This window comes from Ranitomeya imitator, chromosome 2, assembly GCF_032444005.1.
Source record: "Ranitomeya imitator isolate aRanImi1 chromosome 2, aRanImi1.pri, whole genome shotgun sequence".
In the NCBI taxonomy this organism is placed as follows: Eukaryota; Metazoa; Chordata; class Amphibia; order Anura; family Dendrobatidae; genus Ranitomeya; species Ranitomeya imitator.
The window spans coordinates 136,306,562-136,328,776 of record NC_091283.1 but is presented as its reverse complement, the minus strand read 5'-3'; the positions used below and the strand labels follow the sequence as shown (position 1 = coordinate 136,328,776).

At 45.4% G+C, this 22,215-nt stretch overlaps 1 protein-coding gene across 2 annotated transcripts in view; it reads right to left on the bottom strand.

The window, feature by feature from the left end:
- LOC138662140 (phosphatidylinositol 3,4,5-trisphosphate 5-phosphatase 2B-like) overlaps window positions 1-22,215 on the bottom strand; it is a 148,513-nt gene that overhangs the window by 83,168 nt on the left and 43,130 nt on the right. For both annotated transcript variants that reach the window (XM_069747322.1, XM_069747323.1), the window contains exons 4-5: window positions 3,064-3,193; window positions 149-344 (exon numbers count right to left, since the gene is read on the bottom strand). In XM_069747322.1, coding sequence (XP_069603423.1) covers window positions 149-344; window positions 3,064-3,193 — 326 coding nt within the window. The remainder of the gene's footprint in view (window positions 1-148; window positions 345-3,063; window positions 3,194-22,215) is intronic.

Here is a 22,215-nt window from a genome sequence, read left to right as displayed (position 1 = left end):
CAATACCTATATAAGTACAAATATAATTCAAAGGCAGATCAAATTTTCCACATATGAGCTCAATATCAGTAATATATGCCATTATATCCACATTCAGAGAACATCTTTATCATATTCCTCTCTTGTTTTCTGTTCCAATAATACCAACCTGTAAAGATTTTTGCACTTCTTCTCTAATTCTGCCATCAGGCTACAGTGGCCCGCTTCTTGCCTCCTTGTAGCTGGCTGGATTTCTTGTAAAGTTGTATTACGGATTCTATTTGACCCATCGCCCTGGGATAAACTACATTTTAATTCTGTGTTGACTATCTCTTTCCAGCATTGACATTTGCAAACATGGTCTCCTAAAAGATAAAATGTGAAAAACAACTAAATGTGAAGCACAATGCACATCGATTAATTAAAGCCACCATCCATAGGACCTGGCATGTCCGTTTATGAAATAGTCAATCCATTGATTGCAGTAGCCCAAATGTGGTGGTGCTGAAGAAAATTTAGCTTTTTCTTATTACCCTCACAGACTACAACTGATCCCCAGCATTTCATAGTGGTGGGCCACCCTGTGATGGGTTTCGTTTTTATCATTCTAATAAAAAGCAATCCTAAACCCCCCCCAAAAAAAAAAACTTTAAATGGGTTATCTTCTATCAGTAAAACCTGGTCCGTGGGGAGTGGGCTTTACTAATCCTTCCCGGGTCCACCGCTGAGCCTCCGCCACTGCTTCCAATGTCTGATATTGGCGGCATTGCTGATGTCATGTTGACGGCGCGGCAGCCAATCACAGAGCTCAGCAGCTCTGAAAGGGTGATCCCGTCTACACAGTTGATCTCAGTGATGTCCTGTCAGCACTGCAGCCAATATCAGACACCGGGAGCGGCGGCAGAGACTCAGCAGGGGGCCCAGGACGGTGGGAAGGCACAGATTTTCCTTTATAACTTGAACACTTTATTGGAAATCAATCACCAGGTTTTTGCTATGCAATCTAAGAAGAGCATGATATAAGGGCGGAGACCATGATTCCAGTGATGTGTTACCTTATACATGCAGTCATTTTTATAAAATCCCTGTTTCCTCTACTGCAGATCTCATAGTTCTCTAGATGCTGAGCTATCTATAACCCCGCCCACACACTGATTGGCAGCTTTCTGTGTACACTGTGCATAGGCAGAAAGCTGCTAATCAGTTGTGGAACTGCATCATCTGTGAGGACATCAAATTGTATATAATGAACTGTGGCGATATTATTACTGTACATGGAGTGGATTCAGGAAACATTATTTATTTCACTTGGGGGAGTATTCATGGGATATTATTCATTGCACTTGGAGGGGACTCGGGCGACATTATTAATTGTTAAATGGGTACTTAAGAAGTAGTATTATTATAGGTACACATAGGGTATTATGACCACCTAAGGGGCACACAAGACACTATTAATTTCTAGGGGACAAAATGTGGGCACTGTTTTCTAGTGCACTTGCGCAGGAAATTAATATATCCTAGAGGGCACAAAAAATGGCATTTCACTTTACTGTATGGGGCACAGTGGTGGGCATTTTTATGTGGGCCACTCAGAGAAGCGTTTTTTTCTAATGTTTCTGTCAAATAGCCATATGAAGATTTGATTTTTGCAGGATGATATTCTAATTTTGTGAGAAGCACCTATATACTGTATATATATATATATGTATATATATATACAGTATATTATTATTATTATTATTATTATTATTATTATTATGGTTGAAACATTTCTGATCTTTGTAAAAAAAAAGGTTTGTGTTATTATATTCCAAGACAAATACATTTTTTTATTTTTCCATCAACGCAGCTAGATGTGGGCTTGCTTTTTGAGTCCCAAACTGTACCACCATTTGGGGATCTCCACAGTGTTTTGATAGATTTTTATTGCCTTTTTGTCAAAAGTACATTGATTAATAACACTGCAATTTTGTCCTTTTGATTCATTTTCATTTAAAATGGATAACCAAATGGGTTACATAATTTTATATGCTCATAGATTGTCAAAACATATTTTTTATTTCTTTATTTGTAAGTCTAGAAAAGAGGAGTGACTCAAATGTTAATGTTTTCTTTTTTAATAACTTTCTTTCTTACCTCATACTGATTTTTTTTATCCTGATATCAGCCTTGAACGTGCTTGCACTATGTATTGCAATACTCCAGTACTGCAGTACATAGTGAATGGCACCCTATACAAGCCTGTGTGCATTTTGAATACGAGGCAGCCACCCCATGGATGTCTGGTGGGTTAGTAAGTAGTTGTTTTCGGTATTTTGCACCTGTGCTGCCCCCGCCTTTATCACGGGGGATATTTGTGTATGAACATGGTATTGCAAGTAAGGATAAACGAAGCCCACAGCAGAGCCATGGGCGCAGTGACCCATGACTCAGCTTTGTAGGGCAAGTACGGGTTAAATTAATAAAGGTAGAAGAAGCAAGGGCTCTGTAGGGTCAAAAGTTTAAGAGGATTGGTAAAAGGGGGAGTGTTTACAATAGAGCGGGTCTATACATTATCTGAGAGTGAGTGGGGGCTATCAATCGGCATGAGGCATCAAGAGCAAAGGTCTACCCACACCCTTTAATTTGGTGGTTCAAGTAAGGTTGAATTATCAAAAATGGTAGATGGGAGTGTCGTTGGCTCATTTCGGCGAGCGGTGGTGAGGGGATTCTTGGAGTTGGAAGGAAAATTATGGTGGGGGGTTGGACATAGGGTGGATGGTAAACTGCCCTTTATGTTTTGATTTTGGTTAATTGCCTGGCAGATTTTGGGACTCTTCAGGGTGGGGTCCCTGGGAGCCGGTGTTATGGAAAAGGTTTTCTGGCAACAAAGGTGCTCCCAGGTCACCTATGAAGTCCAACCAAAATACTTGTCAAGTAAACACCCTTATTAACCCCTAACTGCTTATCTCTTTCCCTCTGTGAGCATTCAAAGAATTAAACTGCAGTGATCAGAGCTAGCTCCAGTCAAGGCTGGCCAAAAACAGATGATGGCTGTATAACACAGAATGACATCTAGATATATAAAGGTGGACTACTTACCAGATTTAGCCTCTCCTTGCCTACCAACAGGGTAGTGTAATCCAGTCACCAGTCCATTTCCCTTGCATCTGTATGCTCCAATTAATTCTCTGAGGCTAGGAAATTTTTTCACCTCAACACCTTCCACAGACTGAGTGATAAAGAAAAAATTGTTGCATCAAAATGGAAAACAGAACATGAAGCAGTGAAATGGTCATCACTGATAACACTAAAAGCTATGGAGAAGCCAAACACAATCCTACAGATAGAAAATCTATTTCCATACATTTTTCCATGGGTAAACACCCTGGTACTTAATAATGGTACCAAACTGGAACCTGAAGATGATCTATTATCACAGGGTGCAGAGATTATGCACCAGTACTCAGCTATAAACGATATCCTCAGGATGTTCATCAATATCAGGCTGGTGGGGATCTGATACTTGCTACCATCACCGATCTGTTTGCCTCTCCCACCATGGCTGAATGTTCACAGTTCTTTTATCAGCTGGCTAACACGGTACCAAACTCTTTTTTTCTTTTAACTTAAATTGAGGATACCAGAATGTACCGCACATTTCTGGAACAAAAAGATCTTCTGGATCTGGAACAACTGGATAGTGACATCTTCTTTTTAACCATATGCAGGAAGGAACATTTAATATACAAAGGACAGATCTTATAGAATCTTTTTCAGAATACGTACAATACTCATTATTCACAACACCTCTGCTACAGAACTTCAGAGAGAATACGGAATCAACTTATACATGTTTTCTACAGCACCAAGAAAAAGGTCCAAATGGAAATACAAACTTTAAGGAGCACCCTTACTGAAAACATACAGCAGAAAATACAACATTATTATACAACGCTGGAGTCATTACTAGATAGTAGACTAGTAGACTTCGTCTGAAAGCAGGATTCTATTCAAGCACCAGTCAAGTTCCTCCTAAGCATAACAGCATGGAGCAAAACTACCAGAAGGACACAAGTACAGTCAGCTATGTTATTTGTCATATGCTGCTTTCACACATCAGGTTTTTGGTTTCAGGCACAATCCGGCAGTTTCAGGCACAATCTGGATCAGTTTTTTTCTGCTGCCTGATCCGTTTTTTCCCCATAGAGGTGTATTACTGCCGGATTGTGCCTGAAGGACATGCATTTCATCCGTTTTGTGCCGGATCCGTCCCTTCAGGCTTTTTTGCCGGATACAGAAAACGTCTCCTGCAACGTTTTTTGTGTCCGACGAAAAAGCCTGAAGGGACGTTTCCGGCAATAAACGCATGGAACTGATGTGTGAAAGAACATTTCCGGCGACCGAATCCGTTTTTAACACAGCATGCCCAGAAGCTTTGTTTTTGATTCTGGCATGGAGAAATATCTCTCTCTCTCTCTCTCCATGCGCAGTACATAGAACCGGATCCAGCTAAAAAAAACGGATCCGGTGCTTCAGTTTGCATCCGTTTTTTCACTATCTCTCTCTCTCTCCATGCGCAGTACATAGAACCGGATCCAGCTAAAAAAAACGGATCCGGTGCATCAGTTTGCATCCGTTTTTTCACTATTTACACTAGATCCGTTTTTAAGCAAATTTGCCGGATTGTGCCTGAAACCAAAAACCTGATGTGTGAAAGTAGCCTATCACAAAGCCACCAAACCTAAATTCAGTGTTCTTTCAAGGGGTCTCACATTTTGTCCTACAAAACCTCTAGACAAAACAGAACTTTGTAGTGACATGGAACAATATTTCAGGAGAGTGAGACTGAAGGAGTTCTGTGATGGTAAAAAAAAGACTGGAGGATTCTAAGCAGCCAACCACAATTCAGACTAAAAGACAAGAAAAAATCTGACTGCACACCACCTCCTGACCACAACACCATTTTGGACCAATATATTGACTCATTTAGACATTGGTGCAGTCCATGATATTGGACAAAAAAAGAAAGGAAACACCTAACATCAGTGCACAGGAGAGAAGGACAATGCACGGCGTGAAGAACAACAAGGAGATGATTATTAAGCCTGCTGATAAAAGGGGTGCCATAGTCCTTCTGAATATAGCTGACTACATTAAAGAAGCACACAGACAGCTGACGAACATACAATACTACACCAAACTGGATGATGACCCAACTTCAAAATATATCAAAATATATGAGAAAGTTGAAAAGAGTCATCAGAGGTCTGTGTACAGATTCCGCATACCTTCTGGAGTTTATACCTGAGAATTCCTAAGATAGGAATTTTCTACATGCTTTCCAAGATTGATAAGCCAGGGAGGACAATTATCTCAGGGGTGGGAACACTCTAAACAAATCTCAGGGTCGGCAGAAAATGTCCTTAAACCGCTTGTAACAAAGACAGACAGCTATTTACAGTATACCATGGACCTTTTAAAAAAGCTACCTACAAGAGGTCCTCTTCCTAAGAATGCCATCTTAGATACCATGGAACTGTAATCCCTAAATTCAAACATCCCGCATGAAGATGGACTATCCGCCTGCCAAATGTTCCTTGAAGCTAATGGGATCCCTTCTGAGTCTGTAATAAGACTCACAGATTGATCCTCACACATAAGTTTCATATTTTCGGCGAGGAGCTATATCTGCAATGAACTGGAACTGCTATGGGCATATAAATGGTGCACCAGTATGCCAACCTTTTCATGGCTAAACTGGAAAATTACTTTTTAGCATCCTGCTCTATCAAACCCTTGGCCTTTTTCCGTTACATTGATGTCATCTTGATAATCTGGACTAAAACTGAACAAGAATTTCTAAAATTCCATGACAAATTTAATACATTTCATCCAACCATACATTTAACATTGGTCCATACAAAAATGGAAATCAACTTTCTGGATACTGGATACCACCATAAAAATTCAAAATAGTTAAATCCAGAGATCGGTGTATCGGAAACCAATTGCATGTCCCACATACCTCAGATAGGACAGCTTCCACCCGAAAGGCAAAACCAAACCAAATAGGAGAGGATGAGGATTTGCACACAGCCGAAACACCAAGCAGCAGTCACAGATCAACACTCCAAACGTCTTTACCAACAACCGACACCTCTACTCCACACCAGGCAGTATAAGACTAACACTGGCAATCCAGATTGCCATAGACGAGTATATATAAGAGAAGGGAGTGGCCAATACTGAACAGCTGAGATCATCCAAGCAGGAAGGCTTCAGAGACTCTAAGCTGAATTTTAACCCCTGCACTGCTATCAAAGGAGAAGTGATTCTAATCAATGCAGAAGTACTTGAAATCAGATGCTGCAGCCTTCTGATCCCTCACTGTCATGGTAAACCCATGACAGGAGCACTGTGTATATGTCATCCTAGCCATAAAGAGATGTTTCCACAAACTAAGTTAATTTTAATCAACACTTTAATCAATAGATCTTTGAATAATAATAAGCTCCACAATTGGATGTGTTAAAAAAAATTCCTGTGCTGAGATAATCTAATAAATGTGTCCCTTTTATGTAGGGTATAATGGCCGTGTCTGACTGTACAAGAACATGATCTGATCATATCACATCTCCTTGGCAGGGGAGGACACAAAAGAGAGGATACGGACCGGACAGTGCGGGATCACAAATTATTCTTACTTTCAGATAAAAAATCGCTTAAAAACAAGCAGTGAAATGTTTTGCCTCATTTGTCATCCCCTGCTGTCCTGTCTGTATACTCTCTTTTGCTTCCTCCCCTGCCCAGGAGCTGCGGTATGATCAGACCATGCTCCTGTACGGTCAGACACAGACATTACACAGTACACAGCAGAGGCACATTTATAAGATTATCTCAACACAGGAACATTTTATTTAAACACATCCAATTGTGGAAATTATTATTATTTCAAGATCTATTAATTAAAATGTACTTTGCAAATGGGAAAACCCCTTTGAATATATCGTAAAGTGCATCTCTTTATAATCAATACATGGTAAATATGAAAAAGCCGGACATGTTGTGTACCTACATCATAAGATGGATACTTTGTAGCATTGATAGGCACTATGGCTGTGTCGGACTGGGGTGCCAAGGGCCCACCAGTAACCAACTCCAGGGTCCCACTTTTCAGCTACATTCAAATGTGACATTATCCTCCATCACAAATGTATATAACAGATGAACTGGGTATATTAGTAAATGAATAAGATGCTGCCTCTGTCTACATAGTGATTCAAGTATATTGTGCCAAGTACTGCTCATATAAGAGGGTAGTGGCCCACTCTTGCAAAGGGGCCCACCGGAGGATTCTCCTGTTCTCCTATGGGCCAGTCCTAGCCTGCACTATAGTTAGGATTAGATTACTTACTAACCTAATTGCAATATACAGTATTAAAGGGCCACTGTCACCCCCTCCAGCCGTTATAAACTAAAAGAGCCACCTTGTGCAGCAGTAATGCTGCATTCTAACAAGGTGGCTCTTTTAGTTTTGTGTTCATGTATTACTAAAATAAAGCGTTTTGAAACTCTTCAAAAATACCTGTCTTTGTCCATGGAGGCGGGTCTGAAGCCTCCTGTGTGAAGCGCCCAACTGCCATCACTCATCTCTTCTGGGGCGATGGTCGCGGCTCCCTGCGCGCTGTTTTCTTCTGAAATCCAGCGCCTGCGCTGTGCGTTCCTGCCTGGGGCAGGCGCAGTGAGAATTGGCCGTCATAGCTCTCAGATGCCGGGTTCCTGCCTGCGCCTGTGCGGGCAGTGCGGCCACCCTGTTACTGAATCCGCGCCCCGCACTGTGTTATGCATTATGCACAGTGCGGGGCTGGGATTCCTGGGCATGCGCACTGCGCTTGTCAGACGCTCCCCCAGGTTCCCCGCCTTCCAGCGTCGGTCTGTGCAGGAATCTGCCCAGGAATCCCAGCCCCGCACTGTGCATAATGCATAACACTGCGGGGCGGGGATTCAGTAACAGGGTGGCCGCACTGCCCGCACAGGCGCAGTCAGGAACCCGGCATCTGAGAGCTATGACGGCCAATGAACACTGCGCCTGCCCCAGGCAGGCACGCACAGCGCAGGCGCCGGATTTCAGAAAGGAAAACAGCGCGCAGGGGGCGGCGACCATCGCCCCAGAAGAAATGAGTGACGGCAGTTGGGCGCTTCACAGAGGAGGCTTCAGACCCGCCTCCATGGACAAAGACAGGTATTTTTGAAGAGTTTCAAAACGCTTTATTTTAGTGAAACATGAACACAAAACTAAAAGAGCCACCTTGTTAGAATGCGGCATTACTGCTGCACAAGGTGGCTCTTTTAGTTTATAACGGCTGGAGGGGGGTGACAGTGGCCCTTTAAGTGTCTAAAGCTAAAATGTCCTTCCTTGTGAAAATTGCCTTTGCATTATAAAAACCCTTTGAGAATTCTAGTAAATTATGCCTACAACAACCAAAAACTCGTACTCCCCCAGATTTCTTTCTTTTGATATTAAATACACACTATTAATTTCTGACATGTGGGAATTGGTTGACACATACTGTTGGGTAATAAAATTTGCTTTAAGCTGTAACACCTCTCATTTCTGTGGCTATGAAAGGAAACCAAAACATGAAGAGTATGCAGAAAATAATGTGAGGCAGAAAGAAAATGTGGAGGGTTACATCAGATATACAAAGAGATGCATTGTATTTTTCTTATATACGGTATTTGTGGCCAAAGGTTTCACACTGACTCAAATTTTGGTTTTTCACAAATATAGCTGCTTTAGTGTTTTAAAATATTTAGTCAGATTTTTTGAAGTACTATTATCACATTTCATAAGTTTTTACACTTTTATTGACATATCGGCTTTTGGGTCGAATTCTGACTGATGACAGCCCATTCTTGTCTAATCAGTGTTTAGAGTTTATAAAAAATTCTGTGTCTTATTTGACCACCTGCTTTTTGCGGATTGACTGAAGGATTTCAATGGCAATGAGCTTTGAAGACTATACTGAGCAATTCTCTGACCCAAAATTTCAATGTTTGGTTCATCAAGCCACTGAAAATTTTTCTTTGTGACATGGTGCGCCATCATGTTGGAAAAAGCATCATTCAATTCTAAATTGCTCCTTTGTGGGAGAAGTTGCTCTTGGGGGATGTTTAGACACCATTTTTCTTCTTCATTGCAGTATTTTAGGCAAAATTGTGAGTGAGACCACTCCATGGATGACAAGCAACCCCACACATGACTGGTCTCAGCATGATTTACTGCTGACATGACACAGGACTTATGGTGGTGCTCATCTTCTCTTCTCGAGATAATAAGTCTTCTAAATCTCTGAAAAAATCTAAAGGGGGCTTCGTCAGAGGAAATAACTTTACCACAGTTCTCTCCAATCCCTGTATATTTCCTGCAAAATGTTTGTTTCTTGGATTGGATTTTTTTTTGGAGGGAAGTGGTTTTCGCTGCTCTTGTTTACATCAGGGTAACCTCTAAAATTATTAACCTCACTGTGCATGCAGATGCACTGACTCCTGCTAACTGCCATTCTTTAGCAAGCTGTCACAGGGTTACCATAACATCGTGGACTCAGAAGACCGCAGCATATGATTGCTCCTACTCCTGCACTTAAAAGAACCACTTCTTTTTAAATGGTGTCTACTTCTTTTGGCAGAACATGGGTTAAAGGGAACCTGTCACCCCATTTTTTCAGTAGGAGATAAAAATACCGTTAAATAGGGCCTGAGCTGTGCTTTACAATAGGGTATTTTTTGTCCCCTGATTCCCTACCTATGCTGCCGAAATACCTTACAAAAGTGGCTTTTTTCACCTGTCAATCAGGCTGGTCAGGTCAGATGGGCGTGGTCACAGCGCTGTTTCTCCCCCACATCTTGCTTATGTTCCCGTTGGTGGCGTAGTGCTTCTCGCATGCGCAAGTGCCGAATGCAAGATGTGGGGGAGAAACAGCGCTGTGACCACGCCCTACTGAAAAAACGGGGTGACAGGTTCCCTTTAATAGGCCATGTTAGAAATTCTGGGAGCATGAGCTCTCAGCTGAGCTCGGTTAACCACTCCCGTCCCCTTTATAATCTGGGTCCTAATTCAAACCTATGTCAGAGCTAGCTTTTTCTGCATGGCTTGGAGGTGTTTATATGAGAAGGAGTTTTGGAGGAGTTATCTATGACTGTTGCTTGGTTTGTAAGTGTGATAATTCCCTTCCCTCCTCTTACTTTGGTTATCCCCCCATCCTCCACTCCCCGATGCATTCCTCTGTTATATGTGAATGCATGCTTGGTTTTTCAATTTACCCTTTGTGTTTTCTTGTTTGTCAGGTTGGTGTACTGCAGTGCACAGTAGTGCCCCTCTTCCCTGGGTGTGGGAAGCGAACAGACAGAGGGCTGATTAAGGAGATAAGGCAAAGGTGGTGGCCCCGACATCTTCACCTTCAGAAGCATCCTGGGGAATAGGGCGAGCTAGAGTGCCCCCTAGTGGTACGGACAGGGAAGGAGCCCTTGGTCCTGGGTCAGCTGACAGCTGAGTTGTGACACAAGTGCTGCACTTGTGTTGAAACAATCCCAGAGCTGAATCCTCCTTAGTAGATGGCCCTGGCACTTGCTAGAATTTTTTGGAAGCCTTCTTCAAAACAATTCAATCTCTCTCTTTGAAGGTCTTATTAATCCGATAATTGCTTAAATGAAGTGGCAAAATTACAAAAAGCAATGCCCTTGCCTGTAAAACCTTTTTGATGCAAAGCAATAATGACTGCAAAGGTTTCATTGAAAGTAACCATGTTTAACAGAAAAAGGATTTCAAGCATCACCCGCCTTCTAAAGCAACCAGTCTGTAATGTGCTGCTGCAGTGCAGTATAGAGCAACCTCCACCAGGGGGTGCTGGTTAAGGAAGAGAGGTTGTACACACAGCGCAGCAACACTAAACAACAACACAGGTGTCACAGGTAATGAAAGGGACGTCAGACAAGCCAAGGTCATGCACGGAGATAGCGCGGTACAGAAGGGGTGAGCAGAGAATAGTCGGGGACAAGCAAGTAGTCAGAGCCTACCGGGAACGTGGTAACCAAAACGTGAGACGTAAGATGGAGTCGGGGTACAAGCCAGAGGTCAGAATAAGTTATAAACGGGTGCAGGCAGACAGAGGCAAAAGGAACACTAGTACAAGTATCCAGGTCAGGTGCTCAAACCGTGCAGCATCAACTATAGCTGACACTGTGTTAGGAGTCGAGTTTCCTCTGCTGCACAGGGGGAATCTCGATCCGTCTCCGCTGCGGTCTCCCATTCTCCTCCAGCCGCAGTGGAGCCTGCTCAGCAGGGACGTCGATCCCAGCGTCTCGCTCAGTCTGACTCTGTGAGAAGAGTTACTGCTGCTTCTCCAGCTTCTGCCTGTAAAGCCTATACTGGTCAGCAGCGAGTGGACTTCTCTGGGACTAAGTCCTTGTCTGCGCACACTGAGCATGCCCAGGGCAAGATCTCCCGTTGGAGATCGAGGGTCATGTGCTCAGACTCTGCAGCGCATTCTATTGGTCCTCTTGGCAGGTCTTGGAAGGGAAAAGTTTCTGTGGCCGCTTCCTGTCCTGCAACTATATAAACTGCGCATGACCGCACGGCCATGCGCTAGTGTACAATTTAATACGTGTGGTTGTTGTGAGTGCAAGTCGTTCTTTAAATACCCCTACCCTATTGTATGATTGTTCGCGTATGGAGTATGGCTGCTATCTAGCGCCCGACTTATCACTCAACGTGTCACACACGTGTCAGCGTCTACTGCTGTGACCGCCAGTGCGGTGCCACGCGCCAGTGTGTGCTTCCTGACCCACGTCTGGGTGCTTAGTGGTGCCTGCCAGCACGGCACAGTACGCACTTCGGTGCCTTAATTATATAATTCCTTTCACACCCAGTAGCGGTATAGTGCCAGCAAGGGTCTAATCGGACTACAATCCCTGTTGGGGTTTAGTTCGCTGACCACTTGCTCGCGCTCTATGTGCGGTACCGCGGTCCTGTGACGCAACAGGATCGCTTTCTTCACGCTGGGTGAGGTTTAACCCACGCGTGTATACTTTTGAATACCGCCATATTGTCTGTCATTTCCTAGCAGCAGGTTTCACCTGCACGGTGGACCCCGGACTGCGAACGCATCTATATCATCTCTCTTGGTGCGTTCCGCCAGTCCTAACATTACACTAGCGCCAGGGTCTGGCTAGTGATGACAGACAAACAGCAATCTCTGCGGCATATCCAGCAGCTGGAGGGTAGGTTGGCGGCTCTCGAGAGCGCGACTTCAGCTGTGGATGTTACTGCAGTAGCTGTACAGGCTGCCAGCGTGGCTGCAGCTACCATGTCCATTGCCACTCCTGTTCCGACATTATCTCGCCTCCCGCTGCCAGAAAAATTTGCTGGTGATAGCAAGTTTTGTAGGGGATTTGTGAGTCAGTGCTCTATTCACCTCGAGCTCCTGGCTACACGTTTTCCCACAGAGCGGGCTAAGGTGGGATTTATTCTGTCTCTATTGTCGGACAGGGCGTTGGAATGGGCTACGCCGCTGTGGGAGCGTGGCGATCATGTGGTGCAGAGTGCTCCGCTGTTTCTGAGCGCTCTGAAACAGGTCTTTTTAGGACCTCAAGTCACCCATGATACTGCGCTCCAATTGCTGGCATTAACTCAGGGTGAGTCCTTGGTCAGTCATTTTGCCGTCCAATTCCGCACCTTAGCATCTGAGCTGGATTGGTCGGATAAAGCTCTTATCCCCATATTTTGGAGGGGCTTGGCTGACCACGTAAAGGACGCTCTGGCCACTAGGGAGATTCCTGCCACACTGGAGGAGTTAATAACTGTCTCCACTCGAATTGACCTCCGTTTTAACGAGCGGAGGTTAGAGCGAGCCCAGTGTAGGCAGAGGTTTCGGCTGGCTCCTACTTTCGCCAAACCTCTGGAATTTCCGGTCCTGGTTCCTGAGTCACATGAGGCCAGGGAAGTGTCACAAGCAGGATCTAAGTCCCGGACCGCTTGTGCACTCAGGGTCTGTCATGTTTGCCAGCAGTCAGGACATCTAGCCACCAGATGTCCTCAGCGGTCGAGGAAACGTCAGCGTCTAGTGGTAGTAGGTGGAGGTACACTAGACACGGCGACGTTTGCCTCTAAGTTGTCCTTTAACCCCTTCCCGACCTTTGACGCATACGCTGCGTCATGAAAGTCGGTGCCATTCCGACCCATGACGCAGCATATGCGTCATGGAAAGATCGCGTCCCTGCAGATCGGGTGAAAGGGTTAACTCCCATTTCACCCGATCTGCAGGGACAGGGGGAGTGGTAGTTTAGCCCAGGGGGGGTGGCTTCACCCCCTCGTGGCTACGATCGCTCTGATTGGCTGTTGAAAGTGAAACTGCCAATCAGAGCGATTTGTAATATTTCACCTAAAAAAATGGTGAAATATTACAATCCAGCCATGGCCGATGCTGCAATATCATCGGCCATGGCTGGACACACTAATGTGCACCCACCCCACTCCTCCGATCGCCCCCTCAGCCCCCCGATCTGTGGTCTGCTCCCCTCGGTCCTGTGCTCCGCTCCCCCGTCCTCCTGCCCGCTCCCCCCGTGCTCCAATCACACCCCCCGTGCTCCAATCAAACCCCCCCACACTCCGATCCCCCCCCCGCACAGCGATCCCCACCCCGCACAGCGATTCCCCCCCCGTGCTCCGATCCACCCGCCCGCACAGCGATCCCCCACTCCGTGCTCCAATCCACCCCCCCGTGTTCCGATCCACCCCCCCCGTGCTCCGATGCCCCCCCGTGCCCTGATCTCCCCCCCCTTATACTTACCTGGCCTCCCGGGGACCGTCCGTCTTCTTTCCTGGGCGCCGCCATCTTCCAAAATGGCGGGCGCATGTGCAGTGCGCCCGCCGAATCTGCCGGCCGGCAGATTCGTTCCAGAGTGAATTTTGATCACTGAGATAGGTTATATCTCAGTGATCAAAATAAAAAAAATAGTAAATGACCCCCCCCCCCCCCTTGTCACCCCCATAGGTAGGGGCAATAAAAAAAATAAAAAAAAATTTTTTCCACTAAGGTTGGGGTAAGAACTAGGGTTAGGGGTAGGGTTAGGGTTAGGGGTAGGGTTAGGGTTAGGGTTAGGGGTAGGGGTAGGGTTAGGGTTTCGGTATGTGCACACGTATTCTGGTCCTCACCTGATCCACCTGCTGTAATCACCTATACGGCATCACGGGGGATGACTCAGCCCCAGGGGTGGCACCTGACTGGATCCACCTGCCATAATCGCCTATACGGCATCATGGGGGATGACTCAGCCCCAGGGGGTGGCACCTACACGGTTGTCGATCAGTCATATCTGTAACGGATTGGGTACTAACTGGATCCATCGATCCCAGTCAAAGCACGGTGTTATGTTTGCTAATGACAGGTGTTATGAAGGCAATCCAGAAACACAGTGTGCTTAGCGATCAGAGCGCACACAGTGATCTGACAAATACCCAAAAATACAAGAACGAGCTCTGAGACGTGGAAACTCTGTAGACTGCACACCTGATCCTATCCTAAACACAACTAAAAGCGGCTGTGGATTGCGCCTAACAACTACCTAGGCAACTCGGCACAGCCTAAGAAACTAGCTAGCCTGAAGATAGAAAAATAGGCCTGACTTGCCCCAGAGAAATTCCCCAAAGGAAAAGGCAGCCCCCCACATATAATGACTGTGAGTAAGATGAAAAGACAAAACGTAGGGATGAAATAGATTCAGCAAAGTGGGGCCCGATATTCTAGGACAGAGCGAGGACAGTAAAGCGAACTTTGCAGTCTACAAAAAACCCTAAAGCAAAACCACGCAAAGGGGGCAAAAAAAACCCACCGTGCCGAACTAACGGCACGGCGGTACACCCTTTGCGTCTCAGAGCTTCCAGCAAAACAAAAGACAAGCTGGACAGAAAAAAAGCAACAAAAAAGCAAAAAGCACTTAGCTATACAGAGCAGCAGGTCACAGGAACAATCAGGAGAAGCTCAGATCCAACACTGAAACATTGACAAGGAGCAAGGATAGCAGCATCAGGCGGAGTTAAGTAATGAAGCAGTTAACGAGCTCACCAGAACACCTGAGGGAGGAAGCTCAGAAGCTGCAGTACCACTTGTGACCACAGGAGTGAATTCAGCCACAGAATTCACAACAGTACCCCCCCCCCTTGAGGAGGAGTCACCGAACCCTCACCAGAGCCCCCAGGCCGACCAGGATGAGCCGCATGAAAGGCACAAACAAGATCGGAAGCATGAACATCAGAGGCAAAAACCCAGGAATTATCTTCCTGAGCATAACCCTTCCATTTAACCAGATACTGGAGTTTCCATCTAGAAACACGAGAATCCAAAATCTTCTCCACAATATACTCCAATTCCCCCTCCACCAAAACCGGGGCAGGAGGCTCAACAGATGGAACCATAGGTGCCACGTATCTCCGCAACAACGACCTATGGAATACATTATGTATGGAAAAGGAGTCTGGGAGGGTCAAACGAAAAGACACAGGATTGAGAACCTCAGAAATCCTATACGGACCAATAAAACGAGGTTTAAATTTAGGAGAGGAAACCTTCATAGGAATATGACGAGAAGATAACCAAACCAGATCCCCAACACGAAGTCGGGGACCCACACGGCGTCTGCGATTAGCGAAAAGTTGAGCTTTCTCCTGGGACAAGATCAAATTGTCCACTACCTGAGTCCAGATCTGCTGCAACCTATCCACCACAGAATCCACACCAGGACAGTCCGAAGACTCAACCTGTCCTGAAGAGAAACGAGGATGGAACCCAGAATTGCAAAAAAATGGAGAAACCAAGGTAGCCGAGCTGGCCCGATTATTAAGGGCGAACTCAGCCAACGGCAAAAAGGACACCCAATCATCCTCGTCTGCAGAAACAAAACATCTCAGATATGTTTCCAAGGTCTGATTGGTTCGTTCGGGCTGGCCATTAGTCTGAGGATGGAAAGCCGAGGAAAAGGATAGGTCAATGCCCATCCTACCACAAAAGGCTCGCCAAAACCTTGAAACAAACTGGGAACCTCTGTCAGAAACAATATTCTCAGGAATGCCATGCAACCGAACCACATGCTGAAAGAACAAAGGTACCAAATCAGAGGAGGAAGGCAATTTAGCCAAGGGCACCAGATGGACCATTTTAGAAAAGCGATCACAGACCACCCAAATGACTGACATCTTTTGAGAAACGGGAAGGTCAGAAATGAAATCCATCGAAATATGTGTCCAAGGCCTCTTTGGGACCGGCAAGGGCAAAAGCAACCCACTGGCACGAGAACAGCAGGGCTTAGCCCTAGCACAAATCCCACAGGACTGCACAAAAGTACGTACATCCCGTGACAGAGATGGCCACCAGAAGGATCTAGCCACTAACTCTCTGGTACCAAAGATTCCAGGATGACCAGCCAACACCGAACAATGAAGTTCAGAGATAAGTTTATTAGTCCACCTATCAGGGACGAACAGTTTCTCTGCTGGACAACGATCAGGTTTATTCGCCTGAAATTTTTGCAGCACCCGCCGCAAATCAGGGGAGATGGCAGGCACAATGACTCCTTCCTTGAGGATACCCGCTGGCTCAGATAAACCCGGAGAGTCGGGCACAAAACTCCTAGACAGAGCATCCGCCTTCACATTTTTAGAGCCCGGAAGGTACGAAATCACAAAGTCGAAGCGGGCAAAAAATAACGACCAACGGGCCTGTCTAGGATTCAAGCGCTTGGCAGACTCGAGATAAGTCAAGTTCTTATGATCAGTCAATACCACCACGCGATGCTTAGCTCCTTCAAGCCAATGACGCCACTCCTCGAATGCCCACTTCATGGCCAGCAACTCTCGATTGCCCACATCATAATTACGCTCAACGGGCGAAAACTTCCTGGAAAAGAAAGCACATGGTTTCATCACTGAGCAATCAGAACCTCTCTGTGACAAAACCGCCCCTGCTCCAATCTCAGAAGCATCAACCTCGACCTGGAACGGAAGAGAAACATCTGGCTGACACAACACAGGGGCAGAACAAAAATGACGCTTCAACTCCTGAAAAGCTTCCACAGCAGCAGAAGACCAATTAACCAAATCAGCACCCTTCTTGGTCAAATCGGTCAATGGTTTGGCAATGCTAGAAAAATTACAGATGAAGCGACGATAAAAATTAGCAAAGCCCAGGAACTTTTGCAGACTTTTCAGAGATGTCGGCTGAATCCAATCCTGGATGGCTTGGACCTTAACTGGATCCATCTCGATAGTAGAAGGGGTAAAGATGAACCCCAAAAATGAAACTTTCTGCACACCGAAGAGACACTTTGATCCCTTCACAAACAAAGAGTTAGCACGCAGGACCTGAAAAACCATTCTGACCTGCTTCACATGAGACTCCCAATCATCTGAGAAGATCAAAATGTCATCCAAGTAAACAATCAGGAATTTATCCAGATACTCACGGAAGATGTCATGCATAAAAGACTGAAACACAGATGGAGCATTGGCAAGTCCGAACGGCATCACTAGATACTCAAAATGACCCTCGGGCGTATTGAATGCAGTTTTCCATTCATCTCCTTGCCTGATTCTCACCAGATTATACGCACCACGAAGATCTATCTTAGTGAACCAACTAGCCCCCTTAATCCGAGCAAACAAGTCAGATAACAATGGCAAGGGATACTGAAATTTAACAGTGATCTTATTAAGAAGGCGGTAATCAATACACGGTCTCAGCGAACCATCCTTCTTGGCTACAAAGAAGAACCCTGCTCCCAGTGGTGATGACGATGGGCGAATATGTCCCTTCTCCAGGGATTCCTTCACATAACTGCGCATAGCGGCGTGTTCGGGCACGGATAAATTAAATAATCGACCTTTAGGGAATTTACTACCAGGAATCAAATTGATAGCACAATCACAATCCCTATGCGGAGGTAGAGCATCGGACTTGGGCTCTTCAAATACATCCTGATAATCAGACAAGAACTCTGGGACCTCAGAAGGGGTGGATGACGAAATCGACAAAAATGGAACATCACCATGTACCCCCTGACAACCCCAGCTGGATACCGACATGGAATTCCAATCCAATACTGGATTATGGGTTTGTAGCCATGGCAACCCCAACACGACCACATCATGCAGATTATGCAACACCAGAAAGCGAATAACTTCCTGATGTGCAGGAGCCATGCACATGGTCAGCTGGGCCCAGTATTGAGGTTTATTCTTGGCCAAAGGTGTAGCATCAATTCCTCTCAATGGAATAGGACACCGCAAAGGCTCCAAGAAAAACCCACAACGTTTAGCATAATCCAAATGTCTAGGGGAAAAAAAAAAAAGTGAACACAGAGCAGAAAAAAAAAAAAATGATGTCAGAACTTTTTCTTTCCCTCTATTGAGAATCATTAGTTTGGCTCCTTGTACTGTTATGTTTGCTAATGACAGGTGTTATGAAGGCAATCCAGAAACACAGTGTGCTTAGCGATCAGAGCGCACACAGTGATCTGACAAATACCCAAAAATACAAGAACGAGCTCTGAGACGTGGAAACTCTGTAGACTGCACACCTGATCCTATCCTAAACACAACTAAAAGCGGCTGTGGATTGCGCCTAACAACTACCTAGGCAACTCGGCACAGCCTAAGAAACTAGCTAGCCTGAAGATAGAAAAATAGGCCTGACTTGCCCCAGAGAAATTCCCCAAAGGAAAAGGCAGCCCCCCACATATAATGACTGTGAGTAAGATGAAAAGACAAAACGTAGGGATGAAATAGATTCAGCAAAGTGGGGCCCGATATTCTAGGACAGAGCGAGGACAGTAAAGCGAACTTTGCAGTCTACAAAAAACCCTAAAGCAAAACCACGCAAAGGGAGCAAAAAAAACCCACCGTGCCGAACTAACGGCACGGCGGTACACCCTTTGCGTCTCAGAGCTTCCAGCAAAACAAAAGACAAGCTGGACAGAAAAAAAGCAACAAAAAAGCAAAAAGCACTTAGCTATACAGAGCAGCAGGTCACAGGAACAATCAGGAGAAGCTAAGATCCAACACTGAAACATTGACAAGGAGCAAGGATAGCAGCTAGAGTTGAGCGACCTTGACCTTTTTAGAGTCGAGCCGGGTTTTGCGAAACCCGACTATGTCCAAAGTCGGGTCGAGTGAAATCGGCCGATTATGACGTAAAGTCGGGATCGACCGAAACACGAAACCCAATGCAAGTCAATGGGGCAGCATAGTCGGCAGTGAGTGGGGGCCAGGAAAACACCTAGAGTGCCCATTTTAATGTCAAAACCATCCATTCTTCTTAATGAAGCTTGTCAAGCGTAATTTACCTTATAATAATTGGAAGGCATTTGAAATTGGGGGTCATTTGGCTAAAGTTGTGGGGGGTAGGGCTGGTTCAAGTAATTAGTGGGCCCCGAAATCTGGACCACGTCACGGCAGTGGAGCAGGGAGAGGTAAGTATTTCAACTTTGCAAGTGCTGTGAACCTGAGCAAGCAGGGGGGGCCCACTCGTTGGCATTGGCACTGGCACAGGGCCCCTCAAAGTACAGCGGTGTGTTTGCACGGCGGGGGCGCCTCCCACCGGCAGCAACACTTTTGCGTACTATGAGAGGCCCTGTGCCAGTGACGTCGCCAACTAGTATTCCTCCCCCCACCTGATGAAGGAACCTGCACTTTCATCTGCACCTTCCTCTTTGTCCCCGTGTAAGGTGGTATGGTATGCGGGAAGAGCAACCTGACTTTCAGCAGGGTCACAATGTTGTTGTGTAGCATGCACGGGGAATGTTGCGTTATGGGTCAATGTACCAGCAGACTCATCTATCACTGGCTGGGCAATGGGCACGATGAAGTGGAAACACAGATATAGGCCCAAAGAAGAAAGTGGGCTAAATGCAGTTCAAAATTGGTAACACAGGAATAACCAGGGGGCATTGCAGTGGAGGACAACTGGAATGAGAGGCTGACACAGAGAGTAGGGCCAAATCAGTAAGTAGTCGAAATGCAGTTCAAAATTGGCAACCGTAGTAAACAGGCGGCACAGCTTTGTTCAGTGGAGGAGAACAGCAAGGAGTGGCAGACACCGATAGTAGGCCCCAACCCAACTAGTAGGCCAAATGCAGTCTAACATTAACAACTACTTAACGAGAGGCTGAAAATGGAATTTCAGGACAGGAAACCAGGAGAACAGCAAGGAGTGGCAGACACCGATAGTAGGCCCCAAACCAACTAGTACGCCAAATGCAGTTGTTCCATTTAACCACAATTTAATGAGAGCCTGAAGATAGAAGCTCAGGAAAGGCAACCTGGTGAAAACCTTGGAGTGTAACACAACCTGTCTCTACACCCCATACCAAATTTGTAGGCCTAATGCAGCGTAGTTTCCACCAACTACTAAACGAGAGCCGGAAGATCGAAGCTCATGAAAGGCAACCCGGGGAACACCTTGGAGTGTAACACAACCTCTCTCTACACCACGAAAGGGCTGATTCTTAGGAAGGAAGGCTGTTGTAAATAAGCATTGCGCGTCCGAGGGTGATTATATTCTTATTCGGTATCTACTCACCCTCGGACGCGCCATGCTTCTTGATTTGTAATTAATGTTTATTTGCAATGTGCTTTTGACTTACTCAATTATTTTTTTAATTATTGATTTTATTAAATTAATAGTTTAACATCTTATTGGAAATAATTTAAAGGAGACGCGACAGGACAACACTCGGTGGATGCCATATCTGTGTTAACAACTCCAAAAAACTTTCAGTTAACTTCTTGCAGGAGAAAGAAATTGTAGCTGTTGGACCTTTGTAGTACAGTTCCAGATATTTGTTGTGTGTTTGTTTTGATTGTTAAAATGTCTGCATTTGAGATCTCAACACGATCTTATTTTTTATAATCAAATTAATTTTTTAAATATTTTATTAGGTTGGTTCAAGGGGTACACGTGCCGCAGTAGACAGGTCAGTGGAGGCCTAGTGGAAGGAGGGACCGCAGATGCGCCACTGTTTCACCCATACACAATTAGTAGGCCTAATGCAGCGTAGTTTCCAACAGCTACTAAACGAGAGCCGGAAGATCGAAGCTCAGGAAAGGCAACCTGGGGAACACCTTGGAGTGTAACACACCATCTCTCTCCACCCCATACCCATTTTGTAGGCCTAATTCAGCGTACTTTTCTACAACTACTAAACGAGAGCATGAAGATCGAAGCTCAGGAAAGGCAACCTGGTGAAAACCTTGGAGTGTAACACAACCTGTCTCTACACCCCATACCAAATTTGTAGGCCTAATGCAGCGTAGTTTCCACCAACTACTAAACGAGAGCCGGAAGATCGAAGCTCATGAAAGGCAACCCGGGGAACACCTTGGAGTGTAACACAACCTCTCTCTACACCACGAAAGGGCTGATTCTTAGGAAGGAAGGCTGTTGTAAATAAGCATTGCGCGTCCGAGGGTGATTATATTCTTATTCGGTATCTACTCACCCTCGGACGCGCCATGCTTCTTGATTTGTAATTAATGTTTATTTGCAATGTGCTTTTGAGTTACTCAATTATTTTTTTAATTATTGATTTTATTAAATTAATAGTTTAACATCTTATTGGAAATAATTTAAAGGAGACGCGACAGGACAACACTCGGTGGATGCCATATCTGTGTTAACAACTCCAAAAAACTTTCAGTTAACTTCTTGCAGGAGAAAGAAATTGTAGCTGTTGGACCTTTGTAGTACAGTTCCAGATATTTGTTGTGTGTTTGTTTTGATTGTTAAAATGTCTGCATTTGAGATCTCAACACGATCTTATTTTTTATAATCAAATTAATTTTTTTTATATTTAATGATGTTGGTTCAAGGGGTACACGGGCAGCAATAGACAGGTCAGTGGAGGCCTAGTGGAAGGAGTGACGGCAGACAGGCATCAAAGGCCTAACATTGGGCTGGCTGTAGGCAAGTTAAAATTGGTTCCAGGGGAACACGGCCATCAGTGGCCTGGTCAGTGTAGTTGTAGTTGAAAGAACGGGACGCAGACAGGCTTCGAAGGCCTAACATAATAACATAGGGCTGGCTGTAGGCAAGTTAAAATTGGTTCCAGGGGAACACGGCCATCAGTGGCCTGGTCAGTGTAGTTGTAGTTGAAAGAACGGGACGCAGACAGGCTTCGAAGGCCTAACATAACAAACTTGGGCTG